We start from the raw sequence: 27,500 nt of genomic DNA, 5'->3' as shown, positions 1-27,500 counted from the left end.
GCCAGTATGGCTTCCGTCAAGGTCGCTCTATTGGTGATCTTCTGGCTTTCCTTACTGAGTGTTGGTCATCCTCTTTTAGAGATTTCGGTGAAACTTTTGCTGTAGCGTTAGACATATCAAAAGCTTTTGATAGAGTCTGGCATAAGGCTATGATTTCAAAACTGCCCTCCTATGGCTTCTATCCTTCTCTCTGCAGCTACTGTTCTTCCCCTAAACTTATTAATAGTGGTGTTCCTTAGGGTTCTGTTCTGTCACCCACTCTCTTTCTATTATTTATTAATGACCTTCTTAACCAAACTTCTTGCCCTATCCACTCCTACGCTGATGATACCACCCTACATCTTTCCACGTTCTTTCAGAGATGTCCAACCCTTCAGGAAGTCAACAGATCACGCGGGGACGCCACGGAATGCCTGACTTCCGATCTTTCTAAGATTTCCGATTGGGGCAGAGAAAATCTAGTAGTTTTCTATGCCCCAAAAACTCAATTCCTCCATCTATCAACTCGACACAACCTTCCAGACAACTATCCCCCCTCTTCTTCAATGACGCTCAACTGTCTCCCTCTTCCACAATGAATATCTTCGGTCTGTCCTTTGCTCATAATCGTAACTGGAAACTTCACATCTCATCTCTTGCTAAAACAGCTTCTATGAAGTTAGGTGTTCTGAGGCGTCTCCGACAGTTTTTCTCGCCCCTCCAACTGCTTACTCTGTATAAGGGCCTTATCCGTCCCTGTATGGAGTACTCCTCGCATGTTTGGGGGGTTCCAGTCACACAGCTTTGCTTGATAGGGTGGAATCGAAAGCTCTTCGTCTCATCAACTCACCTCCTCTGACTAACTGTCTTCAGTCTCTTTCCCACCGCCGAAATGTTGCATCCCTTTCCATCTTTTATCGCTATTTTCATGGTAACTGTTCTACTGATCTTGCTAACTGCATGCCTCCCCCTTCTCCTGCGGCCCCGCTGCACAAGGCTTTCTTCTTCCTCTCATCCCTATTCTGTCCAACTCTCTAATGCAAGAGTTAACCAGTACTCTCAATCATTCATCCCTTTCACTGGTAAACTCTGGAACTCCCTCCCTGCATCTGTATTTCCGAATTCCTACAACTTGTCTTCTTTTAAGAGGGAGGTATCGAGGCATTTGCTCCCCTAATTCTGGCTGACTGTTTTGGCACTTTTTGCACTCTTTGGAGAGCCAGCGCTCAAGTGGGACTTTTTAAACTTTTTTTTTTTGCCCTTGGCTGGCCCTCTTCCGTACGTAAAAAAAAAAAAAAAAAAATATATATATATATATATATATATATATATATATATATATATATATATATATATATATATATATATATATATATATATATATATATATATATATATATATATATATATATATATATATATAGAGTTAGGCATTTTGCATTATTGTAAATAACAGCATATTCTTATTTTATTTATAATGAAGTGCTGGTGGTAGCCTTTTCCAAGATATCATACTGGAATAGGTGGAAGCTCGAGTTATATATGTATATTAATTTTAATGCAAGTTTAATTTTTGAGTTACTTGTTTTAACCTAAGGATGTAAAAATTCGATAACTAAGAAAGTAACGATTCTGTTTTGTAATCATGTGCATTGTGTATAATTTGTTGCATATTAATTATTTAAGATCATAGCAATACACTAGAAATTTAGAATAAACTAAACTTTTTCTATTTAATTGAAAAGATTAGGTGAAAGCTCATTTTCTGAATTGGTCTACTAATGTCTAATGAATTAATATCAAAGGATGTCAGATTTAATTAAAGAGAAACATACACAACAAAATGAGTTTCTTTTGCTAATATTTTGTCTCTGTTTTACAATTTTGATAATTTAAAAAATATTTTTGATCGCCAAAATATCGTCAATAAAATTAATAATGAAAATGCACAAGACCAAATGGTCGCTAAAGGAGTAAGAAGTAAGAATTTAAAATAACTGACAAGAATCAGAAGACTGAGAAGATATTCATTCCAATTACTGAGTAATTTCCTTTTGCAAATGGCTTCGAAAATCTTCTAGAATTGCTCCTATTTCACAAACGTTCTAAGAAGGACTTACAGCATCCCCCAAAACAAAACCTCCCATCTGATAACGCTCGCCGTCCACCAACTCATCCTGGTATCCAGTGCAGTAATCACCATAAGTAGTAGTGTCGGTATCGTGGTATCGGTATCGGTAATAGTATCGGTATCGGCCCAATTAGGTAGTATCGGTATCGGTATCGGAATCGGCCAAAATTTTGGTATCGGTACATCTCTAGTAGAGAGAGTAATGTGTGTGTGTGTGTGTGTGTGTGTGTGTGTGTGTGTGTGTGTGTGTGTGTCAGTATTTTGTTGATCTTTCTTTCTTTTCTTCTTTTCCTTGTTTTGTTTTCTTCTTTTTTCTTTTTCTTCTTCGTCTTGTTGTTGTTGTTGTTGTTGTTGTTGTTGTTGTTGTTGTTGTTGTATTACTACTATTACTACTACTACTACTACTACTACTACTACTACTACTACTACTACTACTACTACTACTATTACTACTCGTCTTTATTTTGTTGTTCTCAATGAGTGTATATATGTTCGTCTTGCTTTTGTTGCTTTGCTTTTTTTTTCTCTAGTTCTTTTGTTCTCTCTCTCTCTCTCTCTCTCTCTCTCTCTCTCTCTCTCTCTCTCTCTCTCTCTCTCTCCTTGTCTTATTCTGTGTGTACCTTCTTTCTCCTCTTTGTTGTTTTTAATCCTCCTCCTCCTCCTCCTCCTCCTCCTCCTCCTCCTCCTCCTCCTCCTCCTCCTCCTCCTCCTCCTCCTCCTCCTCCTTCTTTCTCCTCCTTAGTGACATGTGACTTGCTAATCTTCTTTAACACGTTTTGCGTCTCACTTTTCTTTCTCGTCGTCTTTTCTCGCTCCTTTTCATGTTTTTTCTTGCTTCTTTTCTTTCTTATCTTTTTTATCTTTTCCTTTTTTCTCATTTTTCTTTCTGCCTCGTTTTCAGTTTTTTTCTTAATTCCTCCTCCTCCTCCTCCTCCTCCTCCTCCTATTGATTGTTAATCTTCTTAACTCATTCATCATTTCTCTCTGATTTTTCTTTTTCTTTTCATTCCTATTTTCTTTTTTTTCATATCCTGATATTCTTCCTTCTCATCTTCGTTTCCCTTCGATATTTTCCTTCTCTGACCTTCTGTTTTAGCCTCCTTTTCTCTCCTTCCTTACTTTATCGTATTTCTCTTCTATTGGGTTTCGTTCCTTACATCCTTTTATTCATATTTTCCGGTTTTTGTTTCCCTTCGATACTTTCCTTCCACTCTTACCTTCAGTTTTTGTCTTCTTTTCTCTTTCCTTTCTTTTTTTTATCTTGTTTTTCTTCTACGAGTTCTTTCCTCACATCCTTTTAGTCATTTTTTCAACTGTTTCTGTTTCCCTTTGATACTTTTCTACTATTTTCATCTTCAATTTTTACCTCTTTTTCTCTCCTCCCTCTCTTTATCGTGTTTATTTTATATAAGCTCTTTTCCTTCCACCTTCTTATTTATATTTCTTAATCTATTTTTCATTTCCTTCTGATACTTTCCTCCTACACTTACCTTATATTTTAACCTCTTTTCTCTTCTCCCTCTCTTTATCATGTTTTTCTTCTGTAGGGTCTTTTCCTCCCACCGTCACTGTCTCCCCTTCTCAGCAGGTGGCGATGACGAAGCCCAGCCAGACAAACAAAGTCTGCCTCTGTCCAAGAGCATGTGGTCCACCTCATCACTCCTCCACCAGTACTTCTTCTTCGTGTGTCTCTTCGCCATCAATGTGTACCAGCAGAACTACAACGTCTGGATCAACCGTGAGTGCTCCTAAGTGTGGTCCTGTTTAGTGTAACGAGGGTGATATAAGCGAAGTTCTCTATTTTTCGTTTGGTGTCTTTGGGTAACTTTCTCGGACCTGCAAAAGGTGGTTTTTTTTTTTTTTTTTTTTTTTTTTCCTTTTCTTTTCTTTTTTTCTTTTTTAGTTTTGTTGTCCTTGGCCAGCTTTCCCCTCTTACATATAAAGAAATGTACTACAGGCGATATGATTTTCTTTCGTTGTTTCCTTAGTGTTATGGGTTGGTTGGCGTCTTGCATTAAGTGTCTCTTCTAGTTGTTCGTGTTCATTGCATCTCTCTCTCTCTCTCTCTCTCTCTCTCCTCACATTTCTTCAGTAGTTCCTTTCCGCCACCTCACTCTTTCATAGAGGTTGTTCAGAGTTGTAGGGGGTCTAACAATCTTCTCCTGTCTTTCACTTGATAAACGAGGCATAGATGAAAATAAATAGATTGAGGACAGCGGTGACAAGTAAAATTATCTCCATCTTTTAATTTCTTGCGGTACAGAATTCTTATCACGTTTGTTCATATGAACACCTTTGACTAGTGAATACCGTCATGGACTCCTATGATGGCGTGTTGCAAGAAGTGAGAGTGATGTGTGGATGTATGGTCCTTGTTATTAGTTTGAAACCAAAAATATCGGGGATATTGATGAATTCATAGTTCAGAAAAGAATGTTATCGGATAACCGATTTCCTGATATCGTTGGTGCGATGAAATCCAAGTATAGGTAAGATAAGGCAGCTGGAGTGTTACAGGCTTACTTGAAGCTGCATCAGTAGATACAAAGCACGAAACATGGGTCTTCTTCAGTATCCCTTCAAATTTGTTTTCTCTGAGTTTGGCGTGAAAATGTTAAGTGTTAGAGGGGACAAATGTGTTTTGCTTCTCTCGGACATCTATATGTTTCGTACAGTACCGCCCTTTGCCCTCGTGCCGCCACCACACCACTTAACCCAACAGCTGTCCGCTGCTCTTGAGTGACGCAACTTCTCAGCGGTTCTCGCCACAGACTACGCCACAAGTTGCTTGTCTCCCTCTTCCTGAAGAACCCGACTTCTTACTTAACGTCGTCCTTTTCCTTCTGTTAATCTTCACTTTCCTCTCATTCTCTCTAACAAACTTCACGGGTCAACAAATACCTTCACCTTCCTTCTGCCTCCCTTGCGTCACCTATCCCGTCACTCTCCGCCAAAGCCTCACCTACTTGACCTCCCCGCAGTGACATCGTGTTCGGTGGAGGAAGCTGGCTTCTACTCCGAGATCTTCAGCTACAGCAACCTCGTCACGGTGTTCTTCGGGCCCCTCGGAGGAGTCTTTACTGATGTAATGATGCGGCGAGCACAGAAAAGTGAGTCTTGTCAGGTTATCAAGATCAGTGAGTGTTAGGGTTGTATTTACTGACTTCATAGTGAAGATTCAGAGATTCAAATATTCAGAATCACTTTGCTCTCTCACCACGACTATTTGGTAATGGAAGTAGAGATTTTAAATTGTTTTAAGGAAGTAGGGTTATGGAGACAAACGGAGGAAGAGAAAGGGGGGAAGGGGAAGAACCATAACAGACAAGCAAAAGACAGAAGAAAATTTTAGAGTCAAATATAGAAATAAAGCGAAAGAATAGAATAAAGTACGATAGATCAGCAAATCTAGAAATAGCACAAATGATGAATGGGAAAAGAAAACAATGAGTGATAGATAAGCAAAGATGAAAAATGGTACAAGAAAACATTGATACCAAATATAACAAGTTAAAAACAAGATGAAACAACAAGAATAACATAAAACCACCACGATAGATAAGCAAAGATAAAAAATAATAGGACAAAAATAATAAATAGGAAAAGAAAACAATGAATAACAGATAAACAAAGATAAAAATAGGAAAAGAAACATTAATGCCACATACAACTTAAAAACAAGATGAAACAACAAGAATAACAAACACACCACCTGCGTTCCTTAGCTGCGCCTGACGACCTGACGCGGCGGGTGAGGGAGGTGCAGGCGCCCTTCTGGCCTCTCCTCATCACCACGGCGGCCACGGTGGCTATGTACGCTTGCAAGTTCTTCCTGCACCCGCCGCCGTGTACGTGTCGCTGGTGGCCATGGTCATCGCCCGCCCCTGTGTCATCGCTGTGTCCACCGCCTTCATCAGGATCAGGTGAGACTTGACGGGTCTTGTTGGGTCAGGTCAGGCTAGGATTTTGTCGGGTCTTGTCGGGTGTTATTGGGTGTTTCGGGTGTTGTCAGGTATTGTTGGTTCTTGTCGGGTCTTGCTGGGTGTTGTCGGGTGTCGTGTCGAATGTCGGTGAGTCTTGTCGGGTGTTGTTGGGTCTTGTCTGGTCTTGTTGGAACTCTGCCTGTATATCTGGACTCTGCTGGACTGCTTATCTTGATGGACTCTACCTGGACTGGCTCTTTATTTTCCTACCTGGACTTTTCCTTTTGATTCTACCTTGTCTCTCGCTTTGTACATTGCATTTTGCCTGGAGTTTTTCTTTAACCCCTTCAGTAGCAGACCATATTTTTACCTTGAGTGTTTTGGTGTGATTAGACGATTTTATTTGCATTAGGGAGGGTCTATGAAGGCCAGATGATTAATGGCCAGAGTCTTCACTATTTCAATCCCTATATAAGTTTTGAAGCTGTTTAAAATCACCTAATAGTAAGCAGAATGAATATGAAAATGCGTCATGGTACTGAAGAGGTTAAACAAACAATCTTTTCAAATTTCTTGCATAAAAAAAGTTCACGAACCATTTCTTAATTTTTGAAAGCATGAAGGATGGAAAAAGGATATCAAATGCCTAAACAAATGAACCAATCCCATCACCTTATCACTTTATGAGCACTAACGCACCTCGTCACCGCCTTCGTCAGGTTCCCCGTGAGTCACTTTAACCGCCTGATGGGGGTCTACGGCACCGTCACGGCAGCCCTCATGTTCCTGCAGTACCCGCACTTCATCTGGGCACAGCACATGTACTACACGGTCTGTACTCTGTCCTCTTGTTGCTGCTGTTATCTCTCTCTCTCTCTCTCTCTCTCTCTCTCTCTCTCTCTCTCTCTCTCTCTCTCTCTCTCTCTCTCTCTCTCTCTCTGTATATTTGTCCGTCTGTCTGTCTATCTATCTATCTATCTATCTATCTATCTATCTATCTATCTATTTATCTACCTACCTACCTACTCTGTCCTCTTGTTGCTGCTGAAACCAATCTATCTATTTATCTATTTATCTGTCTGTTTGCCTATCTATCTACCTACCTACCTACCTATCTACCTAACTAACTAACTACCAACAATCAACCAATATCTATCAATCAAACAGTCAATTCACCTACTCTATCTAAACCAGCCACTCAACATCCGCCTTTCCCTCTCTCCCTCTCTCCATCAACAGGCCCACGGGTTTGTGCTGGTGTTGACGGTGCTGTGCGTGACCTACCCCCTGCATCTGCTCTTCACGCCCCTCATTCGCCACGCTGTCACGGTGCGGGACGGGATCAAGAGTAACCCGCTGCTGGATAAGGATGGATCCACGCATGGCACACAGAACGGAGCGGCGAGAGCATAGCCTGCAGGTGTGTGTGTGTGTGTGTGTGTGTGTGTGTGTGTGTGTGTGTCAATAGGGAGTTCTTGGAAGATTACACGTATTTTGATGGGAATGATATGAGGAAATAGATAAGTTAGTTCATACAGAGACTGGCCACGTGTTTTCCTTGTGGCTTCTTGCAATTTCCCTTATTTTTACTTATGTTCTTGTTTGTTATTGATATTGTGGTTCTGATATTGTGGTTTTGCTATTTTTCTTGGTTGTTGTTATTGTTATTTAAGTTTTCTCCCTCTACTTTTCTTTCCTTCATGTTTTTCTTGTTACTATTGTTATTTCTTTTCCATATTATGCTTCTTTTGTTTGTCCTTTGTCGTAACGAGAGAGAGAGAGAGAGAGAGAGAGAGAGAGAGAGAGAGAAAACTATCATACCATACCGTAACATCTGACCACTGACTCTCCTTTCCTTTACAACTGATGTCTTTTACCCCGCAGGCACCAAGATGGACCAACACTTCACCTGTACCCAGTGGAGGCCGAGAGAATGACTGGGCTGACTTTTATTGTGCCTTGTCAGTTAAAACGGTCTCAATACTGTCTTCCCTTACCTGAGTATCTAGTGAAGCTTAATTAACAGGCCTCGCACTGGTTACCAGGTTCTTAATCGCTCAAAAACTGTAAGAATGATTAGTGTTTAGTCCAATGTGCAATAGGTTTTGTTAAGAGGCGCAGGTAGATGCCAAAATATAAAAGTATACTTATTCACGTTTGGTTCATTTCGTTGGTGTGGCGTGGCAGTGATGAAATGTAATGCTGGTGTTTGTTGTTGTTCTTCTTCTTCTTGTATTTTTGGCGTGTTTCGTTAAGGCAAGGAACGGTGGTGTTCTGGTTTTATTGTTCTTATTGTTATATTGTGTTCCATCTTGTGTTCAGGGTGTGTGTGTGTGTGTGTGTGTGTGTGTGTGTGTGTGTGTGTGTGTGTGTGTGTGTGTGTGTGTGTGTGTTTCTTTTGTTTTAGCTTTTTTTCATCGCATTTTATTTCTTTTTCCGGAATCCAATGATATCAAACTATGTGTGTGTGTGTGTGTGTGTGTGTGTGTGTGTGTGTGTGTGTTTAGTCCAATGTGCAATAGGTTTTGTTAAGAGGCGCAGGTAGATGCCAAAATATAAAAGTATACTTATTCACGTTTGGTTAATTTCGTTGGTGTGGCGTGGCAGTGATGAAATGTAATGCTGGTGTTTGTTGTTGTTCTTCTTCTTCTTGTATTTTTGGCGTGTTTCGTGAAGGCAAGGAACGGTGGTGTTCTGGTTTTATTGTTCTTATTGTTATATTGTGTTCCATCTTGTGTTCAGGGTGTGTGTGTGTGTGTGTGTGTGTGTGTGTGTGTGTGTGTGTGTGTGTGTGTGTGTTTCTTTTGTTTTAGCTTTTTTTCATCGCATTTTATTTCTTTTTCCGGAATCCAATGATATCAAACTATGTGTGTGTGTGTGTGTGTGTGTGTGTGTGTGTGTGTGTGTGTGTGTGTGTGTGTGTGTGTGTGTGTGTGTGTGTAACAAATATTCCAATGCCATACACGCACAAGTAGGCGTATACGAAGGTTGTGATGGCACTGTTTCACCACCTTCCTCAGTGCCTGCACTGCCACCCTTGACTCACTACCCACTAACTTCTCTAACTGTGAAGCTATTTTTATCAATAAAGTATCATTTTTACTTCCTGCTGCTTCCCTGAACTGTTTCCCTTAAAGCGAGAGTGTGGAGGTGAGGGACAACTGTATGTAAGGCTCACTCCTTGATGAGGTACTTTTCCTGTCTTTATTCCTTGCAAAAGTGATAGCTCTCATTCATTTTTCATGGCAGCTGTAACTGATTAGAGCTGCCTCTGACACTTCTTGATACGACTATTGATGAGGTACAGTGTTGTGTCAATTGCTTCCCACTGATGCTGATGCCGACCAACAACAGGATTTACTTGTTTGCATTGTGTCGAGCAGCGAGCGAAGCCAAGAACCTTCTCCCTCCCGAGGCTCGAGGAACGCACCGGGACGTGATAAGCGAGCTAGGAGTGACGGCAGGTCGCTTGTCGTCACGAGCTGCCTGCTTGGCCCCAACACATCCTGGCACCACTGAGGCAGCGGCGAGAAAGAGCAAATGTGGCAACAATGGCTGGGAACGGGAAGCGAAAGATAAGGAGAGGTTTTCCTCCGAGTAAACAGTAACCAGTGCCGCAGCACGGTGGCTCTCATTCCTGTGTGCTTTGGGGAGGACGGCGTGCGGTGCGGGCGGAGGGAGTGGCGGGAACATCAGCTCGGGGCTTAGGAGGGCTTCACGACTCACGCTGCGCCACACCGACACACTCCACAGTTTGTCTCACACGGCGATGGTCGACGCTGCGCCGCTTGTCCTCTGGGCTCTGCTGACCGACAGCAACCTGACCAGTAAGTTCAGTGCATGTGTGAGTGTGCCGTACTGGCCGTGTCCCGGACTGCCGGGCTGCAGGGAGCACAGCTGGGAGGGGGGGCTGGCGTTCCTACAGCTGAGAGGGAAATGTAAACATACGGCGGATATTGATTGAGTGATGTTTAGATACTCGCCGGTTTTCTTTGAATAGTGGTGGGGCACTGCGCTAGTGGTGGCTGCGGGCTGACCGCCTCCTAGCCAGGGGTATGTTTGGGTCACTGCAGTATGCAGAGGTGGAGGAGGTGCGGGAGCTTCGAGTGATGACGCCCTGGGCGTTGCAGCAGGAGAGGGCGAGGCGGAGACCACCGGAGGCAGAAAAGCGCGGCTGCTGTCGGTGAAGATGTGGCCGCACTGGTCCACGCGGGAGGTTCAAGCCGCGCTGCTACAGGCGGCAGGTATGGCGCACTCCAAGTGGATATCCTGCAGTGTCGTGAGACTGCGGGACGCGCGGGGCTCCCTAGTGCCCCTCACGCCCACCACCCTCAGGTCGTCACCCACGCGGCCGCTGCACATGGAAATAATGGCCACAGGTAAACAGCAAAGTATGGCCGTTACCGTTACTGTCATTTCCGTCATGAAAGAGTGTGTTGTGTCCGCCAAGAGTTAGAGGCTGTGGTGGCCGTAGGAGGGTGGTGGGTGTGGAGTCGCTGCTCTAGCCCGCCTGTGACTTGTCACTGTTGCAGGCCGAGGCGCCGACCTACCGCTGCTGCCCAACGCCTTCAGGGAGACTGTCCTGACCATCACGCAGAGACTCGAGGCCAGAGTGAGTGTTGCCCTACCCTACTTCATCTCCCTCATCTCCCTCATCTCCCAACCCGACCTCCTTAACCTGCTGAGCAGTCACGTGGCCCCGTTGTCAGGATGTCCTCAATCAATCACCTGCCTCACTTGTACAGCTTTCTTCACCGCCATCACTTACCTGTCCACCTGCCTTGAGTCACGTGACCTCCTTGCCGTGCCTTCACTCACTCAGTCACTCATCAGTCAATGTGTCAGGCAGGTGGTGGAAAGCAGCAGTTGTTAAGGTTAATGCAGCGAAACTACTGATTTGTGTAACTTGACCTACCCTAACCTTACCTAATCTAATCTAACCTAATCAGTCCCTCTCTCCCCAATTTTCTCGTCCCTTTCCTCTCATTGCCTTTCTTCCCTCTTCTCTCATCTTGTCTTATAATCTTTTCTGTCCTCTCCTCTTTCTCTCTTCTCTATTTTTTTTCCTTCTCTTTTGTTATACCTTTTTTCTTTCCCTCTTCTCTTCTTTTTCTCTTTTCTCTTCTCTTCTCTTCTCTTTCTCTTTCTTCTCCTTCTCCTCCTTCTTTCTCTTTCTTCTCCTTCTTCTCCTTCTCTTTCTCTTTCTTTCTCTTTCTCTTTCTTCTCCTTCTCTTTCTCTTTCTCTTTCTCTTTCTCCTTCTTCTCCTTCTCCTTCTCTTTCTCTTTCTCTTTCTCTTTCTCTTTCTCTTTCTCTTCCTTCTCCTTCTCCTCCTCCTTCTTTCTCTTTATCCTTCTCTCTTTCTCTTTATCCTTCTCTCTTTCTCTTTCTCTCTCTTTCTCCTTCTCTTTCTCTTTCTTTCTCTTTCTCTTTCTTTTCTCTTTCTCTTTCTTTGTTTCTCTTTCTCTCTTTCTCTTTCTCCTTCTCCTTCTCTCTTTCTCCTTCTCTTCTCTCTTCTCTTCTCTCTTATCTTTTCTCTTTTCTCTCCTCTTCTCTTCTCTTCTCTCTTTTCTTGTCTTCTCTTCTCTTCTCTCTTCTTTTCTCTTCCCTTCCCTTCCCTTCCCTTCCCTTCTCTTCTCTTCCCCAATCACGCCCACAACCTCACTTGACGGAGGAAAATGTGTGGGCGGGACCTAATGGTGTTTTGAAGTGAGACAATCATGTCCCAACTCACTCATTTTTCTTCGTTACCTTCATTATTTCCCGTTTTCTGTCATTCCCTCCTCTCCCTCCCAAACACTCCTCCCCTTCTCCCTCCCCCCTCACTTTACTCCCCCACCCCCCCACCGCGCTCTTTTCTTTCTTGTGGGTTCCTGGGTTGTGTTGCGTAATGTTGCCCTTGTGAAGTGTTTAGGTAATTGAGTTTGTGAGAATGTTTATTTGGCTTTCTCTTTTTTTTTTTTTTTGTCTTTATTCTTGTTGCATCTCCTTCCTGTTTTTTGTTTTGTTTTGTTTTGTTTTGTTTTGTTTTTCCTATGTTACTCTGTGTGTCTCTGGGTATTGTCTCTAATTTTTATTCCTTGCTCTCTCCTCTTTCTTTCTTTTCCTATCTTTATTTACATCTCTACTCTCCTTCCGTCTCGTCTTCAATTCTCTTCTCTCTTTCTTCTCTTCCCCTCTCTTATCTCATCTCCTCTCGCCTCTCTTCTTCGCTATACTTCTCTTTCCCTCTCTTCCTCTCTCGTCTCTCCTCCTCTCCCATCCTCTCAATCTCTCCTTTCCTTTCCTCTCATCTCGTGTTCCCTCCTCACCTCATTCCTGTTCCTTTGTCTATATCGAGCAGTTTGTTTACAGGGAAACGAGAGGAGCTGTAGGGAAGGCATTTCTTGTCTTTACGGATAAGGTAGTAGTAGTGGTAGTGGTAGTAGTAGTAGTAGTGGTAGTAGTGGTGATGGTAGCAGTGGTAGTGGTAGTGGTAGTGGTAGTGGTGGTGGTAGTAGTAGTAGTGGTAGTTGTGGTAGTGGTTGGGATTGTGGTCTAGTAGTAGTAGTAGTAGTAGTAGTACTTGTAGTGGTAGTAGAAGTAATCGTAGTAGTTGTAAAGTAGTAGTAGTAGTTGTAAAAGTAGTAGTAGTAGTTGTAAAGTAGTAGTAGTAGTTGTAGTAGTAGTAGTAGTAGTAGTAGTAGTAGTAGTAGTAGTAGTAGTAGTAGTAGTAGTAGTAGTAGTAGTAGTAGTAGTAGTAGTAGTAGTAGTAACAGTAGTAGTAGTAGTTGTAGTAGTAGTAGTAGTAGTAGTAGTAGTAGTAGTAGTAGTAGTAGTAGTAGTAGTAGTAGTAGTAGTAGTAGTAGTAGTAGCAGTAGTAGCAGTAGTAGTAGTAGTAGTAGTAGTAGTAGTAGTAGTAGTAGTAGTAGTAGTAGTAGTAGTAGTAGTAGTAGTAGTAGTAGTAGTAGTAGTAGTAGTAGTAGTAGTAGTAGTAGTAGTAGTAGTAGTAGTAGTAGTAGTAGTAGTAGTAGTAGTAGTAGTAGTAGTAGTAGTAGTAGTAGTTAGAAGTAGTAGTAGTAGTAGTAGTAGTAGTGGTGTTGATAGTAGAGTTAACCAGTACTCCTATTCTTTCATTCCTATTATTGGCAAACTCTGGAATTCCCTGTCTGCTTCTATATCTCCCTCCTCCTCATACCTTTCAAGATGGAGGTTTCAAGACACTTTTCGTAATTCTGGTACTAGCAGCAACAGTGGCAGCAGCAGTAGTAGCAACAGCAGCAGTCTTTTTTTACTTGTACTTTCCTCCATCACTTCCCGAGTCTTCACCTCTCCCTAAGCCTCTCCATCTGTTACCCTCGTCTTCAACTATCTATTCCTCGCAAACTGAACTGAACTGAGGCGTACGTAGCATATCTTTAACACTCTCCTGACGGTGGCCCTGCAGGTGGCGGCGGTGGAGGCAGGACTGGTGGGGCTGGAGGGTCGCCGCGCAGCCCTGGTAGAGGAGGAGCTGCAACAAATCCAGGACACACTTGACTTCATGTCCCACCGTCTGGAGCTCACCCAACCCCCAGCCTGGGTCAAGAGCGCCTAGACGTGAGGTGGGCGCCCTTGCCACGCTCCCCACCAACACCCACAATGCCTTCATCGGACACTGTATAGGCAAGAAGAGTGTCCCAGCCTTTGTAAACTCGCAATTATGACCTGTTTACTCTGAAGTGCTTTACTCTCTCACTACGACTGCTGCTTCCCCTGAACACACACATGACTAGACGTGTTATCAAGTGTTCCTCCTGTTCAGAATGTAGAAATGTTGTTAATGTGGTAAAAAGAGCACCCTAAAAAAACACGGTCACTTCAATTCAATAACTTTGGAAATTCTATGCCAGGTACTTTTAGTGTGTCTTGTACTTATTCAGGGTGTGTGTGTGTGTGTGTGTGTGTGTGTGTGTGTGTGTGTGTGTGTGTGTGTGTGTGTGTGTGTTTCACTGTTTGATCTGCTGCAGTCTCTGACGAGACAACCAGACGTTACCCTACGGAGCGAGCTCAGAGCTCATTATTTCCGATCTTCGGATAGGCCTGAGACCAGGCACACACCACACACCGGGACAACAAGGTCACAACTTCTCGATCTACTTCCCGTACCTACTCACTGCTAGATGAACAGGGGCTACACGTGAAAGGAGACACACCCAAATACCTCCACCCGGCCGGGGAATCGAACCCCGGTCCTCTGGCTTGTGAAGCCAGCGCTCTAACCACTGAGCTACCGGGTGTGTGTGTGTGTGTGTGTGTGTGAGCCGTGTGTGTGTGGAGGGCCTTAAGTGGTGGGTGTTTACGAGCTTCTTCCACTTGATGGCTGGTGAAGTAAGCAAGAGTCTCATTTTTCTTGTCTGCAGGAGGAGGAGGAAGAACAGGAGGAGGAGGAGGAGTAGGAGTCTGAGGCGCCGGCCGGGACTGACTGTGACTGAGGGGACAACACAAAGGGATCAATGTATATCATATCATTTCATTCATCAGTGCTGTGTATATACATTACTACGCATAAATAAAACACTAACACAGACACAGACTGGCCGATTATCACTAACAAGCACTTGGAGGCAACACAGCAAACACAGCATAAGCCTTCCACTCTGAACCGTATTACTGAGTTGCTGTGTGGTGTGTTGTGTGTTGCTGTGTTGCTGTCACCCGCTACCTCTACTCAACCTCCGGCGTGGGAAAGTAAGTGGTGGTGTAGGCTGCAGTGGTGGTGGTGGTGTAGGGTGTGGTGGTGTCAGGCCATTGCCAGTACTCGGTCGATGAGGACACAGTAGGGTGCCAAGGAACATCAAGCTTCGGGTACACAATCACGCCCGAGTTTGTTTTCTCGTAGACGAAGAGTTCCTTGGGCAGCAGAATAAGGTCCAGGCTGTTCTCGAGGCTGAAGAAGGCCACCACCACGTCCCCGCTCTCCAGGAATTCAGCGTGCACAATGCGGGACTTCTCCAGGCCGGGGGGTTTCCAGTCTCCAGGCAATGAGAACTCCGTGGATTGCAGCAGCTTCTCTAGTTTGTTGTCGTACACCTGCAGCCCGTAGTCACCTGTAACACACACACACACACACACACACACACACACACACACACGAACACACGGTTAGTTGACCCCGTTGCTACACATTTCCTCATAATCAGACAATCTATCAATGAATGTTATGCATGTGGGGTGTGAGTAGTAACTATTGAATCTCGCCAATTCATCGTGACTTCACCTTTGTACTTGACTTAACCTAACCTATACTAACATAACTTAATCAAAAAAGATAAAAAAGTGTTTCACTGTATATTTATCATCTATCTGTATCTATCTGTCTATCTATCTCTCTATCTATCTATCTATCTATCTGTCTATCTATCTATCAAATACAATCAAAATAAAAAAGACAGCACGAGCTTTCACCTTCAGGTTTCTGTGTCACGTGGATCTTGAGGTTCCCCAGGTCCTTGATGAGCTGCACCGTTGGCATCGTGGGTGTGGGAGGCGTAGTGGAGAGCTGCAGGGTTTCAGACGGGCGGCCCCACGCGACGCCCAACACCATCGCCGCCAGCAGGAACACGTAGCGCATCTGTGGGCGTGAAGGAAGCGTTGATAGGATGTGAAGGATACCGAGAACGTTCTTTTTCTATTCATGGATACTTACGTGACTACTTTGTCATGAAAATAAGAAAGAAGAAGAGAAAATAAAAACAGAAAAGGAGTGAAGAGGATGAAATGTGTTTGTGTTTTCTAGAAGTTATGTATTATAACGAGAGTTATTTCTTATTCATGTATCTACTTACTTATCGATCTATGTATCTATTTACTTATTAATGTATCTATTCAACCAGTATATCAAATAATCATTTCATCAGCTTGTCAATTATCTAGCCAGTGAGTCAGTCGGTCGGATGGTTCAAAGGCTTCAATCCACTCGAACACCTCAAATTCAACTCAAAGCTTTACTCGCGACCTTCAAATCGAGTCAGGCGAGAAATACACACACACACACGCCAGTCCGCCACCCATTCCAGTCTCCACAGGTGTGCCATGGGATAACAACACTAACCATAGGCAAGTGTGTAATAGGAGGAAAAATAGACACGGTGAGGGTAGAAAAGCCATCACCGGTACGCAGGAATGTCGTGAGTGTAGGAGGGTGTGGTACTGTGGTATACAGACTCTTATCACCAGCAGCAAGGATCAAGAAGGAAGGAGGAAGAAGAGGAGGAGGAGGAAGAAAGGAAGAAGAGGAAGAGAAGGAAGAAGAGGAAAGGGAGGAAGGAAAGGGAGGAAGAAGAGGAAGAGAAGGAAGAAGAGGAAGAGAAGGAAGAAGAGGAAGAGAAGGAAGAAGAGGAAGGGGGAGAAAGAAGAGGAAGAGGAGAAAGAAGAGACGAAGGAATGCATAGCTGTGGTGTGCAAGCTTGAGAAAGGAAGGTATGTAAAAGACATGGAATTAGTGTTTAGACGATTGATGAATGGGTTGGTGTAAAAGAATAGAAAATTATGAGTGGGTAAAGGGATGATACAAAAAATATAAAATTGAATAGGTTGTGCGTGTGCGTGTGTAGGCGGAGTGGGGGGGGGGCGTCGGGCGAAGCATTAACCGAAATTTCAATTACTACTCATTTTCCTTGTCACTGAATTGACTCACAAAAGAGCAAAAGAAACAAAAACTATCTATCTATCAGTCAATCTATCTATCTACATTTCTTAAGGCCTTTTTATTTGCCTTGGTCCATAAATCTTGCATGAAAAGGCAAAAAAATTTATCCTCTCCACTTTAAAACCCACAAAAGTAACACAAACGGGACTATTTCTTTATCCATCTGCACTTTTAACCCTTTTTTGGTGCTCTGTTCCAAGAGTCTTCCATGAAAATCAAAAGAAAGATCCTCTCCACTTTAAAAAACCCACAAAAGGAACATAAACTTGGTTATTTTTTTTTTATCTATCTATAGTTTTAACCCTTTTTATTCTATGGTTCACAATTCTCACGTAAAAATACAAAAACTCTCCCTCTCCGTTAAAACACCCCCAGAAAAGTAACACATTTATTTATTTATTCATTTACTTTTTTATTCATCTATCTATCTGAACTTTTAACCCTTTTTTGACGATCCATATTTCTTACGTAAAAATACAAAAACTGACCCTTCCCCATTCCCCATCATAAACCTATGCAAGGAACAGAGGCGGGGGGAAGGGGATGGGACGTTTCTGATGTGTTTCCTCGCGTGAACAGGACGTGGCAGGGAAGGCCGGGTCACGCTGCACTGGGAAGAATAAAGCGAGTGATGGGATCAGAGTGACGGAAGTAATTCAGTGTTTATGATCCCAGTGTTGCGATATGACGGAAATCACGTTCTAGTTATAATAAAGAGTGGTTTGGATATGATGTACTGGAGGAATGGTTGTCATTACTATTTCACTTCAAACTGTCACTGGAGTCATGAGAACGTCCTTGAAAGTCTGAGTAATGTCCAATAGCGTTTTTTTTTTTTTATGTAGGAGGGGAAAGCTGCTCAAGGGCAACATAAAAAAAAAGACCCACTGAGAAGGCTAGGTCCGTTGGAGGTCCGAGAGAGTTAGCCAAAAAAAAGGGATAAATGTCTTGAAACCTTTCCAGAGAATCATTAGGGAATCGTGTTAGTTTGTTTGAGTTTTGGCCATGAGTAGACGATTTTATTTACATTAAGAAAGCTTTATGGAGGTCAGAAGATTAGTGGCCAGAGTCTTCACTATTTAATCCCCCACATACGTTTTTGAATTTATATAAAATCATCATATAGTAAGCAGAATGAATATAAAAAGCGCTTTCTGGTACTGAAGGGGTTAAAAAGATTAAAAAACTTCTGTAATCATTTATTCTTCCTTTGTATTCCTTTGTGTGTTGAATCACACGCGTAAGGATAAACACACCAGTCACTGCTTCAATCTTTCCTTTACATTTGTTCTTCCTTTGTGATCCTTTACGTTCCAGACAACTGTAGTCAATGGTCTTCTGTAATCATTTGTTCTTCCTTTGTATTCCCTTGTGTGTTGAATCATACTCGTAAGGATAAGCACACTAGTCACTGTTCAATATTTCCTTTATATTTTTTCTTCCTTCATGATCTGTTATGTTCCAGCCAATTGTAGTCAAGGGCCTACTGTAATAATTTGTTCTTCCTTGATATTCCCTTGTGTGTTCAGACTCGTAAGGATAAGCACACCAGTCACTGTCGCTGCTTTAATTAGGAGAGAGGATACAAGAAAATAGTGAAGAAGGAAGGTTAGAAGATGACTGAGAATTATTGATTGAAAGAAATGCCAGAAAAAACATCTGATATTGGACAAAGTGTATAAAATAGAAGATTAGAGAGAGAGAGAGAGAGAGAGAGAGAGAGAGAGAGAGAGAGAGAGAGAGAGAGAGAGAGAGAGAGAGAGAGAGAGAGAGAGAGAGAGAGAGAGAGAGAGAGAGAGAGAGAGAGAGAGGGAGGGAGGGGAGGAGGGAGAGAGAGAGAGAGAGAGAGAGAGAGAGAGAGAGAGAGAGAGAGAGAGAGAGAGAGAGAGAGAGAGAGAGAGAGAGAGAGAGAGAGAGAGAGAGAGAGAGAGAGAGAGAGAGAGAGAGAGAGAGAGAGAGAGAGAGAGAGAGAGAGAGAGAGAGAGAGATCCTTTACGTTGCAGGCAACATTCAGTGGAGGCGTCATTCGTTTTTTTCTGTTCCCTTCATCCCATTATTGTACTAGATAGGGTATTGAATAGAAGATTGCGGCGAGTGGTAGAGAGAGAGAGAGAGAAAGAGAAAATAATGTCACTGCTTCAATCTTTCCTTTATATTTACTCTTTCTTTGTAATTCTTTACGTTCCAGATAACTGAAGGTCAAGGGGCAACACTCAATGGAGGCATCATTCGCTTTATCTGTTCCCTTCATCCCATTATTGTATTAGATTAAACATTAAATAGAAGATTGGAGTGAGTAATAGAGAGAAAGTCACTGCTTGCTCTTCCTTTATGATCCTTTACGTTCCAGGCAACAATCATTCGCTTTTTCTGTTCCCTGCATCCCATTATTGTATTAGATAGAGAGGATATTAGATAGAAGATTGGGACAAGTGGTAGAGAAAAAAAAAATGTTACTGCTTGCTCTTCCTTTATGATCCTTTACGTTCCAGATAACTGAAGGTCAAGGGCGACATTCACTTGAGGCGTCATAATTTTTTTCCCGTTCCCTTCTTACCCTTACTGTAATTGAACACACCGCGGATCAGAGTAAACAGGAGCAAAGCCGCTTATTCTACTGTTATTTTTCGCGCCGCTTCAAAATCTGGACTTGGGAAATGAAGGGCGTGGAATGAAAGGTATAGGATGAAGGGAATGGGCAGTGATGGGAGCAGCCTTATGTGATAGTGGTGAGTGGAAGGGGAAGGGTATAAAGTGGTCATTCCGTTTTTTTCTCTCTTCTTTTTTTTTTTTTTTTCTTTTTTTTAAGTTCTTGTTTGAAGTCTTGTGATAGAAGTGAGTGGAGGCGAAGAGTATAAAGTCACTATTTCGTTTCTTTCTTTCCTTTTCTTTCTCTTTCTTTTTTTTCTCTTTTTTTTATTGTTGTTTGAAATCTTGTGACAGAAGTGAGTGGAGGCGAAAAACTTCTAAGTGTTTATTCAGTTTTATTTTTCTCTCTTCTTTCTCTTCCTCTGTTTTTTTTTCTCATTCTCGTTTGAAATTTTATTGTGAGGATTTGATGTGCATTGATCAAAAGGTGGTAGTATTTTCCTCTTCTTCTCTTCCTCCTTTCTTTTTCTTTCCCTTTCATTCTGGTTAGAATTTTCTGTAAAAGATCTAGTTTGCCTTTTCATTCTTCCTTTCTTTCTTTTTTATTCTAGTTCTTTGATGCGATGTGAGGATTTGATTTGTGCACTGATTAAAAGGTGGCAGTATTTTTTTTTTCTTTCCTTGTTTTTTTTTTCTCCGTTCTGGTTTGGTGTTCTGTAAGGATCGAGTTTGTTTTGATGTGTAAATCGCCTCCTTGTTCATGGAGTGTACACTGAAAACAAACCTTCGCATTAAAACATGACAGTATTTTCTATTTCATCTATCTATCTATTTATCCATCTATCTATCTATCTTTCTTTTTCTTTCTTTTTCTATCTTCTTTCTTTTTTTTCTTTCTTATTATATTTCCTTTATTCTTGTTGGTATTATATGAGGGTTTAGTCGTCTCGATATACAGACTGAACATTACGAATAAGCCTGAAGATCAAGAGATAACAATATTTTGACCACCTTTTCCTCCTCTTGCTTGTGTTCTGCGAGGATCTATAAACTTGCACTTGCCTTCACTTGTAATTCCAAACTCGTTCAGGTAAACATACATTAAGAACAAGCCTTATGACACTCGTGCGCGTAGAGAAAGGTTAAAACGTCACATTACTTTTCGTTTCTTTTTTTTTTTACCTGTTAATTGCTGTTCTGTGAGGATCTAGATGCTTTGATGTGTATGAGCTTCGTTACCGTGTCGTATATTGAGGACGCAGCTTCATGATGGTGATGATTAGAGAGAAAGTTCAGAAGATTATAGTTTTTATTTTTTCCTCCTTATTTATGATCATTTTATCACCCTTATTTGTTGTTCTGTGAGGTTGTAGTTGCTTTGATGTGTATAAGCTTCGTTAAAGTTACATTTTTTTTGTATCAAGTCTCCTCTTTCTTTCTTTCTTTCTCTCAGAGTTGCTTTATCACTCTACAATATCACCTCGTATACAAATAGTCAACGTGTTCTGTAACTGCACACGACGCAAAGAATGATCACTGTTATTTCTCCTACTAAGGCTTCGAACAAAGAGTGTACTGTACGTTAGTCTTGTGTTCGGATTCTCATTAACAGTCAAGACAAAGAAAAATACTACGAAAATATTGTCAATCTCGTCTAAAGTGTGTACATTCGTTAGGTCAGTTAAATGAGTTGAGTTAGTGAGGTGAGGTTAGTGAATTGAATATAACTAAGTGAATTCAAGCAAGTCAGCGATTAATATTTGCTGAGAGTGAGTATGTTCAGAAAAGCATTAGAGTGTAATCAGTTTAGTCAGTTAATTAAGGTCAATGAATAGCTCGATAAGTCTAAGGGGTTGAGTTAGTTAAGTGGATGATGGATAGATTTTCAGTGAGTGGAGTAAATCAGTCAGTCAGTCAACCAGTCAATTCAGTTAGTCAGTTTGTCAGTCAAATCAGTCAGTCAGTTAGTTAATTCAGCGAGTCAATTCATTCATTCAGTCAGTCAGTCAGTCAATTCAGTCTGTCAGTCAATTCAGTCAGTTAGTCAAATCAGTCGGTCAGTCAAGTGAATGAATGAGTCAATCAATTCAGTCAGTCGCGAGTCAAGTCAGTCAGTCAGTCAATCAGTCTGTCAATTCAATCAGTCAGATGAGTTTAATGGATCACAGTTTTTTTTTTTCCTGGAAGCACAATTATTCAATCAGTCACTCGATGTCAGTTCAGTAAGTCAGTGTAGTTACCAGGATGAATCACCCTTTCCCTGACTCACCATCTCTGCTCGGATGTTCCTCTGCTCGTGCGTTCCTCCGTCAGCTGCCAGCGAGGTGAGAATGGTGCTCAGCTGGACCCCGCGCCATTCTTATATATCATGACCTCCCTCTGTCTCCACTCCTTCCTCTTCTCTCGCTCCTACCACCCCACCCACAGTTACACCACCCTCCTCTCCTCCCTCTACTCCCAACCTCCTCTTTCTCCTCCACCTCCGAGCACTCCATCCCTCGGACTTCCCTGTATCCCCCATTCCCCATTCCCTCACTCTTCATCACCCACCCCACTTTCTCACCCCTTCCTTCCCCTCCTGGACAAGTCAACCCGTTCAGTGACTCTTTTCTAAGTTTATTTTGCGGGTTTTTTTTTTTTTACACTCCGGTATTCGTGGTTGTTTATCCTCCATCCTCCTCTGCCTCACCTCCTCTCTCTCTTTCTCTCTCTCCTCACCCCTAAGTCACCTTCACAACAGTATAGGAATCTGAGGAAGTTATTACCGAGAAAATATTATGTGTAGCGATTTTGGGAAGCGGTGCGCAGGTAAACACAAAGCCAAGGTCACTGCGCCGCTCACCAGTCTGCCTCTCAGCCCAGGTGTGCCAAAAAGGGAAGAGAGGATTTGAAAGTTGTAGGAAAATTTCAAAGGTGTGACGTCAAAGAGAGAGAGAGAGAGAGAGAGAGAGAGAGAGAGAGAGAGAGAGAGAGAGAGAGAGAGAGATGAAAGTGATTAGGTGAGAGGTGAGAGGTTGACAGAGGCTGAAAGTGTAAATGAGAAGGTGGTGGAATGAATGAGTGTGTGAGGTGAGAGAAAGAAAGAGAAAGAGAGAAAAACTACACGGACAGACAGGCAGACGTACAACTTAATGGAAACACAAACAAACTAACAATCACAGGCAAGCTAGGTGCGTGACAGACAGACGGACAGAAGAACGGGCAGACTGATAGATAGGCAGGCAAACTCGAAAGAAAGACACAGACAGGCTCTCCGTTACAATGACAGTAGCACACACACACACACACACACAGGCAGGAGAGGGAGGTAGATGCGCAGAAGAGGGCAAAAGGAAGGGCCAGACCGCGTGGAAATCCCCAGAGCGATAATGAGGCTGACAAATAGTGGCAAATTCCTATACTCTGTGATTCAGTGAACTGTTCCCCCCTTGTTGGTGTGTGCGAGGTGGCCTGTGTGTTCCCCAGGCGCCAAGGACCCATCGCACCACGCCGCGCCGCACCGCACGTCAACAAACCAAAGAAAAGCAAACAGAGAAGAGCGGCGGCGTCACTTTTCTTTGAAATACGGCGGCGTGGGAACGGAAGTGCAGCAGGCGACGCTATAGACTGTAGAGTGTTGACTGACAGGCAGATGTGGCAGGTGTGTGGCAGGTACGACAGGTGTTGCAGGTGTGGGGAGACGCTACCTTGCTGGAGGAGAGGGAGAGTAGAGAGGTAACCTCAGTGACTGGTTGATTGACAGTGTAAATTAATTAATAACTAACGGACTGAATAACTGACTGATTAATTGTTAGTCAGTTAAACAAATTGGTAAGGGACAGTCAGTCTGCCACACTGACAATTTGCAGATGACGCAGGATACGGAGTTTTCTTAGATATAAAGAAAGGCATTACTTTCCCGTCCCTCCCTACACTGTCCTGTTGAACCCTACCTTTCCCTGCCATGTCCTGTCGAGCTTTGCCCTGACCTGCCCTGTCCCTGGTTTGACTTGCCCTGCATTCTGATTTACCTTTGCCCATGATGAGTGGTAACCAGGCAAGATGCGAGTAACAGTAAAGGAAACAGGTTGGTTAATTCTAAGTCGGCGGTTCCCTGCCCTGTCATGCCGCCAGTCACGTGGTGCGCTGCTGCTTTTGTGCTGCTGCTGTAGTGTTGCTGTGTGTTGCTATGCTGCCGCATTTCGCCAGCCTCACTCACTTGACAGAAAGCAAAATCTGGAAATTAATGTTTTTTTTCGTCATATCATTATTATTATTGCTATATTACTAAGTACACAATGCAACAACAGCATCAGCAGTAGGAAGGGAACACTAGTCGTCATAGCTTGTGTGTGTGTGTGTGTGTGTGTGTGTGTGTGTGTGTGTGTGTAATTCACCACGGTCGCCTGCTGGTCACCCAGCCAGTCTTCCCCATTACGGAGCGAGCTCAGAGCTCATAGACCGATCTTCGGGTAGGACTGAAACCACAACACACTCCACACACCAGAAAAGCGAGGCCACAACCCCTCGAGTTACATCCCATACCTATTTACTGCTAGGTGAACAGGGGCCACACATTAAGAGACTTGCCCATTTGCCTCGCCGCGCCGGGACTCGAACCCGGCCTTCTCGATTGTGAGTCGAGCGTGCTAACCACTACGCTACGCGGTGTGTGTGTGTGTGTGTGTGTGTGTGTGTGTGTGTGTGTGTGTGTGTGTGTGTGTGGAGAAAGTGTATATCCTGCTAGCCTTCAGCGTCAAAAATGTCCTCCATACAAATACAATCAGATAATATTTATTTGCTCCCTCAGCCAGCCAGTGCGTGCGTACGAGCGTGCGTGCGAGCGTGCGTGGCGTGTGTGGGGGGGTAGGGATGGAGGAAGGCTCGTTTTAAGGGACGTACTATGTCTAAAAAGTGTTTAAAGAATCTAAATGCTACAAAGAATCGTTTAAATGAATGTATCAAAGGAAAGGTTCATTTTAACGGATCAATAGCAAAACAAAGTGTCGTTTTAAGAGATCTGTAGTAAGAAAATGTCGTATCAAGTGGATGAAATGCAGGAAGGTGTCGTTTTAAGGGACACACCAGCGCAATAGTGTACTTTAAGCCCCATGACCTCGGTGACTAAGGACCTGATGGAGGAAAGAAGGAAGAGGAGGAGGAAGAGGAAGTCAAGGAGGAGGAGGAGGAGGAAGTAGCTCCGCGCAATCTCGTCACCTCACCCATTCATTGCCTGGGTTGATGGCAGGGGAGCGGCGTGTGGTGATTGCCGGCGACTGAGCAAACTGTCAGACGGTTAGGTTTGCTGCCATAATAGTCAGAGTGTTGAAAATAGAATAGTTATGGTGTGTCTTGTGTAGCATTGAGATAAGGTCTGCTGTCGTAATCGTCTCTTGGTGGCTCTGAGAAGCGTTTATTCATGTAGTGGACAGAACAGAGAGAAAAGAAAGCTAGAGGAGACTTAGAGGAAGGTGTCAGAGGGTTGAAATTACTGCTATGGTTGTCTTGTATAGCGTTGAGAGATATTGAGATAAGGTTTGCTATCATAGTCATCTCTTTGTGGCACTGAGAAGCATTTATAGTTGCAATGGATAGAATAGAGAGAAAAGTTTAGAGGGAACGTAGAGGAAGCTGTCAGAGGGTTGAAATTACTGTTTGTATAGCGTTGAGAGATGTTGACGTAAGGTTTCCTGCCATAATCGTCTCTTAGTGGTATTGAGAAGCCTTTATAATTGTGGTGGAGAGAATAGAGAGAAAAAGGCTACAGTGGACGTAGAGGAAGCTGTCAGAAGGTTGAAATTAATCTGAAATTATCTTGTGTGTAGCGTTGAGAGATCTAAGCATATGGACGGTATAAACAACGAGGTATAGAAACGGACAGAGTAAAAATGGAAGAAGCTGTAAGTGATGATTGTAAATTGGGGAAAGTGTCAGAAGGTAGATTTTTACTACCATTGTCATCTCTAGTAGCACTGAGGGCAGTGTATAGATGGAGTGAAAGAAGTATAGAGAACAGAATATAGAGAAAAAGACTATGTAAACAGGTGATTGAGTGGAATTAACCTCTTAAGTACAGGGACGCATTTTTACCATGAGTTTCGTGTGTGATTAGACAACTTTATTGACATTAGGAAGGTCTATGGTAGTCAGAAGATTAATGGCTTCAGTCTCCACTATTTCAATCCCCCACATAAGTTTCTGGAGCTATATAAAATCACCAAATAGTAAGCGGAATGAATATATGGAAACACGTCACGGTACTGAATGGGATTAAGGAAGCTGTCAAAGATCTAATCCTAACATATGGAAAAAAAAAAAACACAAGAAAATAAGGAAAGTTGCAAGAAACCATCAGGCATACACGTGGCAAGAAACCCTGTATGAATGTACCTATACCTATTCTTCCCATCTTTTCGTCCTCTCATTGCTCTGGTTGTCTTTTGGTACCGCTGACAGTAGTATTGAAGCAGACATGCAGACAGACAGAATAAAAAAAGAATAAAGAGCTTCGTATCCTTTTTGGTCACATTGAGAGGAGTATATTGTTTGCTCAGACGGGTAAAGAGTGAATAAAAGTGTGCATTTTCTTTGGTAGTATTCAGTGTTTTGTATATTTGGCAAGAACAAAAGAAAGAGGAGGAGGAATGAAAGGTGTTGTGAATGTGTGTGTTTTAGGTCACAGGAATAATTATCACAACGTTAGTGCTTGTGTCTGAAAAGATTGCAAGACATTATGGGAAAGAAATGTCTGATAGCGATAGTGAAAGCGATAGTGATTACGAAACGTTGCATAGAACAATAGAAAAGAATGCTTAAAAGGGAAAGGGTTTACGTTAAATGTATTCACTCCTAATCAGTATCTGTTTCCATCACACTTTATTCACTTATCTATGCAAGAGCTGCAGTCAATGTCAACTAAATATACATTGAAAAAGCCTAAAGCACACATACATTCTTCACGCAAGAAAAAAAAAATAATAAATAAATAGAAAAAAAGCTGACTCCTAATATCATCCTGGAGTTTCTTTTCTGGTCTTATCTATTCAGCTCGTTTGGGGACCGGCACCTCAGTGGGCCTTTTTCTTCTAATCATAATTTTGGTTGCCCTTGACCGAATTTTCTCTCTTACATAAAAAAAAAGAAGGATGATATGATATTTCTAGGATGAAATGTGCTCTCACTTCATTGCCAGTCCTTTCCTCTGTCGCGCCTCCTGCACCACGCCAGACTACTGTGCGTGAGTCTTGAAGGCGTTAAGAGTGCAGGAACGTCACTAATGAAAATAGCGATGCGTGAGGGGAGTTTTTGTTTTGTTTTATTCTATTCACTCATTTATTCTATTATTTTTTTACCTGGGGGAAGCAGGTCGTGGGCGGTAGGAAGGGGAGGGTTATTCTATTGGTTTCGGAAGATACTAGTTAAGTTACGAGACAGGAATCTTAAGTGTGTCTGTGTGTGTGTGTGTGTGTGTGTGTGTGTGTGTGTGTGTGTGTGTGTGTTATTGTTCTCTAACTTCCCGCGAATGTGAGCGAATCCGTGACATGGGAGTTATTTTTTTTTTGCCTTTTCCTAATATTGCTTCATTACTCTCTTGGCTCTTGAAAATAAGACCAAATATATGACACAGAAACCTTAAGTAGATATGTCAGTCTGTTTGTCTGTCTGTGTGAGCGCTTTAATTATTGTCCTTTAAATCCCCGTAAAAGTGAAGAGAACCGTGACGCAGAACCTTGGCAAGATAATATCACGTCAAGGCTGCCAACCCTTCGGAAGCTTCACGCCAGGCAGAGTTCAAGACACAGGCCGCCGTAGGTAGGCCGAGGACTTCCTGAGCGGGGCAAGGACAAGGCCTGGACTCGCATATCCTTTGCCTATAGAGTCCCTCAGTGGATTTAGGTCACCAGGTTCACGTTCGGGGAATTTCAAAGCATCTCTATAATCATGAACGTGACTTTGCTTTTCTTTCGTAATTTTCTTTATGGATGAGACAATTGGAGGGTCTTTCCTTTATTTGTTCATGAGTTTTCCACCTTTGAGCGTAAAGGAATGTAGTTTTACGCATGCTTTTCTTCTTTTATGGTTGAAAAAAAGTGACGTACCTTTTTATTCCTATTTTCTTCTCTTGAGTCTCCATCTCTCACACATGATAGTTTTACGCACATTTTTTTTTTAGATTTTTTTGTTTTGTTTTGAGGTGTGAGTAAATTTGAGTGATCACCAGCGGGAATCCCA

General features: G+C 42.7%; 4 protein-coding genes across 7 annotated transcripts in view; 3 read left to right on the top strand and 1 right to left on the bottom strand.

The window, feature by feature from the left end:
- LOC123506878 (solute carrier family 43 member 3-like) overlaps positions 1 to 8,185 on the top strand; it is a 59,300-nt gene extending 51,115 nt beyond the window's left edge. The window contains 7 exon segments of the mRNA XM_045259247.1: positions 3,696 to 3,848; positions 5,092 to 5,220; positions 5,836 to 5,949; positions 5,952 to 6,033; positions 6,753 to 6,864; positions 7,273 to 7,453; positions 7,918 to 8,185. Coding sequence (XP_045115182.1) covers positions 3,696 to 3,848; positions 5,092 to 5,220; positions 5,836 to 5,949; positions 5,952 to 6,033; positions 6,753 to 6,864; positions 7,273 to 7,446 — 764 coding nt within the window. The 3' untranslated portion in view covers positions 7,447 to 7,453; positions 7,918 to 8,185.
- A 1,287-nt stretch (positions 8,186 to 9,472) lies between these two features.
- On the top strand, positions 9,473 to 13,731 carry LOC123506879. 3 transcript variants are annotated; one of them, XM_045259248.1, is made up of 4 exons: positions 9,473 to 9,860; positions 10,107 to 10,412; positions 10,566 to 10,645; positions 13,458 to 13,731. In XM_045259248.1, the coding sequence occupies exons 1-4, from the start codon at positions 9,803 to 9,805 to the stop codon at positions 13,605 to 13,607; spliced, it is 594 nt and encodes a 197-aa protein (XP_045115183.1). In that variant the 5' UTR covers positions 9,473 to 9,802; the 3' UTR covers positions 13,608 to 13,731. The 3 variants fall into 3 exon arrangements, with proteins under 3 accessions (XP_045115183.1, XP_045115186.1, XP_045115185.1); XM_045259251.1 differs by having other exon boundaries at positions 9,483 to 9,860; positions 10,167 to 10,412; XM_045259250.1 differs by having other exon boundaries at positions 9,500 to 9,860; positions 10,164 to 10,412.
- A 775-nt stretch (positions 13,732 to 14,506) lies between these two features.
- LOC123506877 lies at positions 14,507 to 21,662 on the bottom strand. Its single transcript, XM_045259246.1, has 3 exons — positions 21,559 to 21,662; positions 15,458 to 15,623; positions 14,507 to 15,099 (listed from the first exon to the last, which is right to left on the bottom strand). Exons 1-3 carry the CDS (start codon positions 21,559 to 21,561, stop codon positions 14,717 to 14,719), a joined length of 552 nt encoding a protein of 183 aa, XP_045115181.1. The 5' UTR covers positions 21,562 to 21,662; the 3' UTR covers positions 14,507 to 14,716.
- The window catches only part of LOC123506875 (adenomatous polyposis coli protein-like), a 367,568-nt gene continuing 356,411 nt past the window's right edge, over positions 16,344 to 27,500 (top strand). For both annotated transcript variants that reach the window (XM_045259244.1, XM_045259242.1), the window contains exon 1: positions 16,344 to 16,471. The gene's annotated coding sequence lies outside the window, so the exon portion shown is untranslated. The remainder of the gene's footprint in view (positions 16,472 to 27,500) is intronic.

The sequence above is a fragment of the Portunus trituberculatus genome, chromosome 21 (genome assembly GCF_017591435.1).
Source record: "Portunus trituberculatus isolate SZX2019 chromosome 21, ASM1759143v1, whole genome shotgun sequence".
In the NCBI taxonomy this organism is placed as follows: domain Eukaryota; kingdom Metazoa; phylum Arthropoda; class Malacostraca; order Decapoda; family Portunidae; genus Portunus; species Portunus trituberculatus.
The sequence above is the reverse complement of the archived record's forward strand: the minus strand, read 5'-3'. Positions and strand labels throughout refer to the sequence as shown.

Coding starts and splice junctions, on each gene's coding strand:
- LOC123506877 (XM_045259246.1), bottom strand. Junction 15,100..15,457: donor CGTGACACAGAAACCTGAAG/GTGAAAGCTCGT, acceptor TGTGTGTTACAG/GTGACTACGGGCTGCAGGTG.
- LOC123506879 (XM_045259248.1), top strand. CDS start 9,803: ATGGTCGACGCTGCGCCGCTTGTCCTCTGGGCTCTGCTGACCGACAGC. Junction 9,861..10,106: donor GACCGACAGCAACCTGACCA/GTAAGTTCAGTG, acceptor GGGTCACTGCAG/TATGCAGAGGTGGAGGAGGT. Junction 10,413..10,565: donor CATGGAAATAATGGCCACAG/GTAAACAGCAAA, acceptor TCACTGTTGCAG/GCCGAGGCGCCGACCTACCG.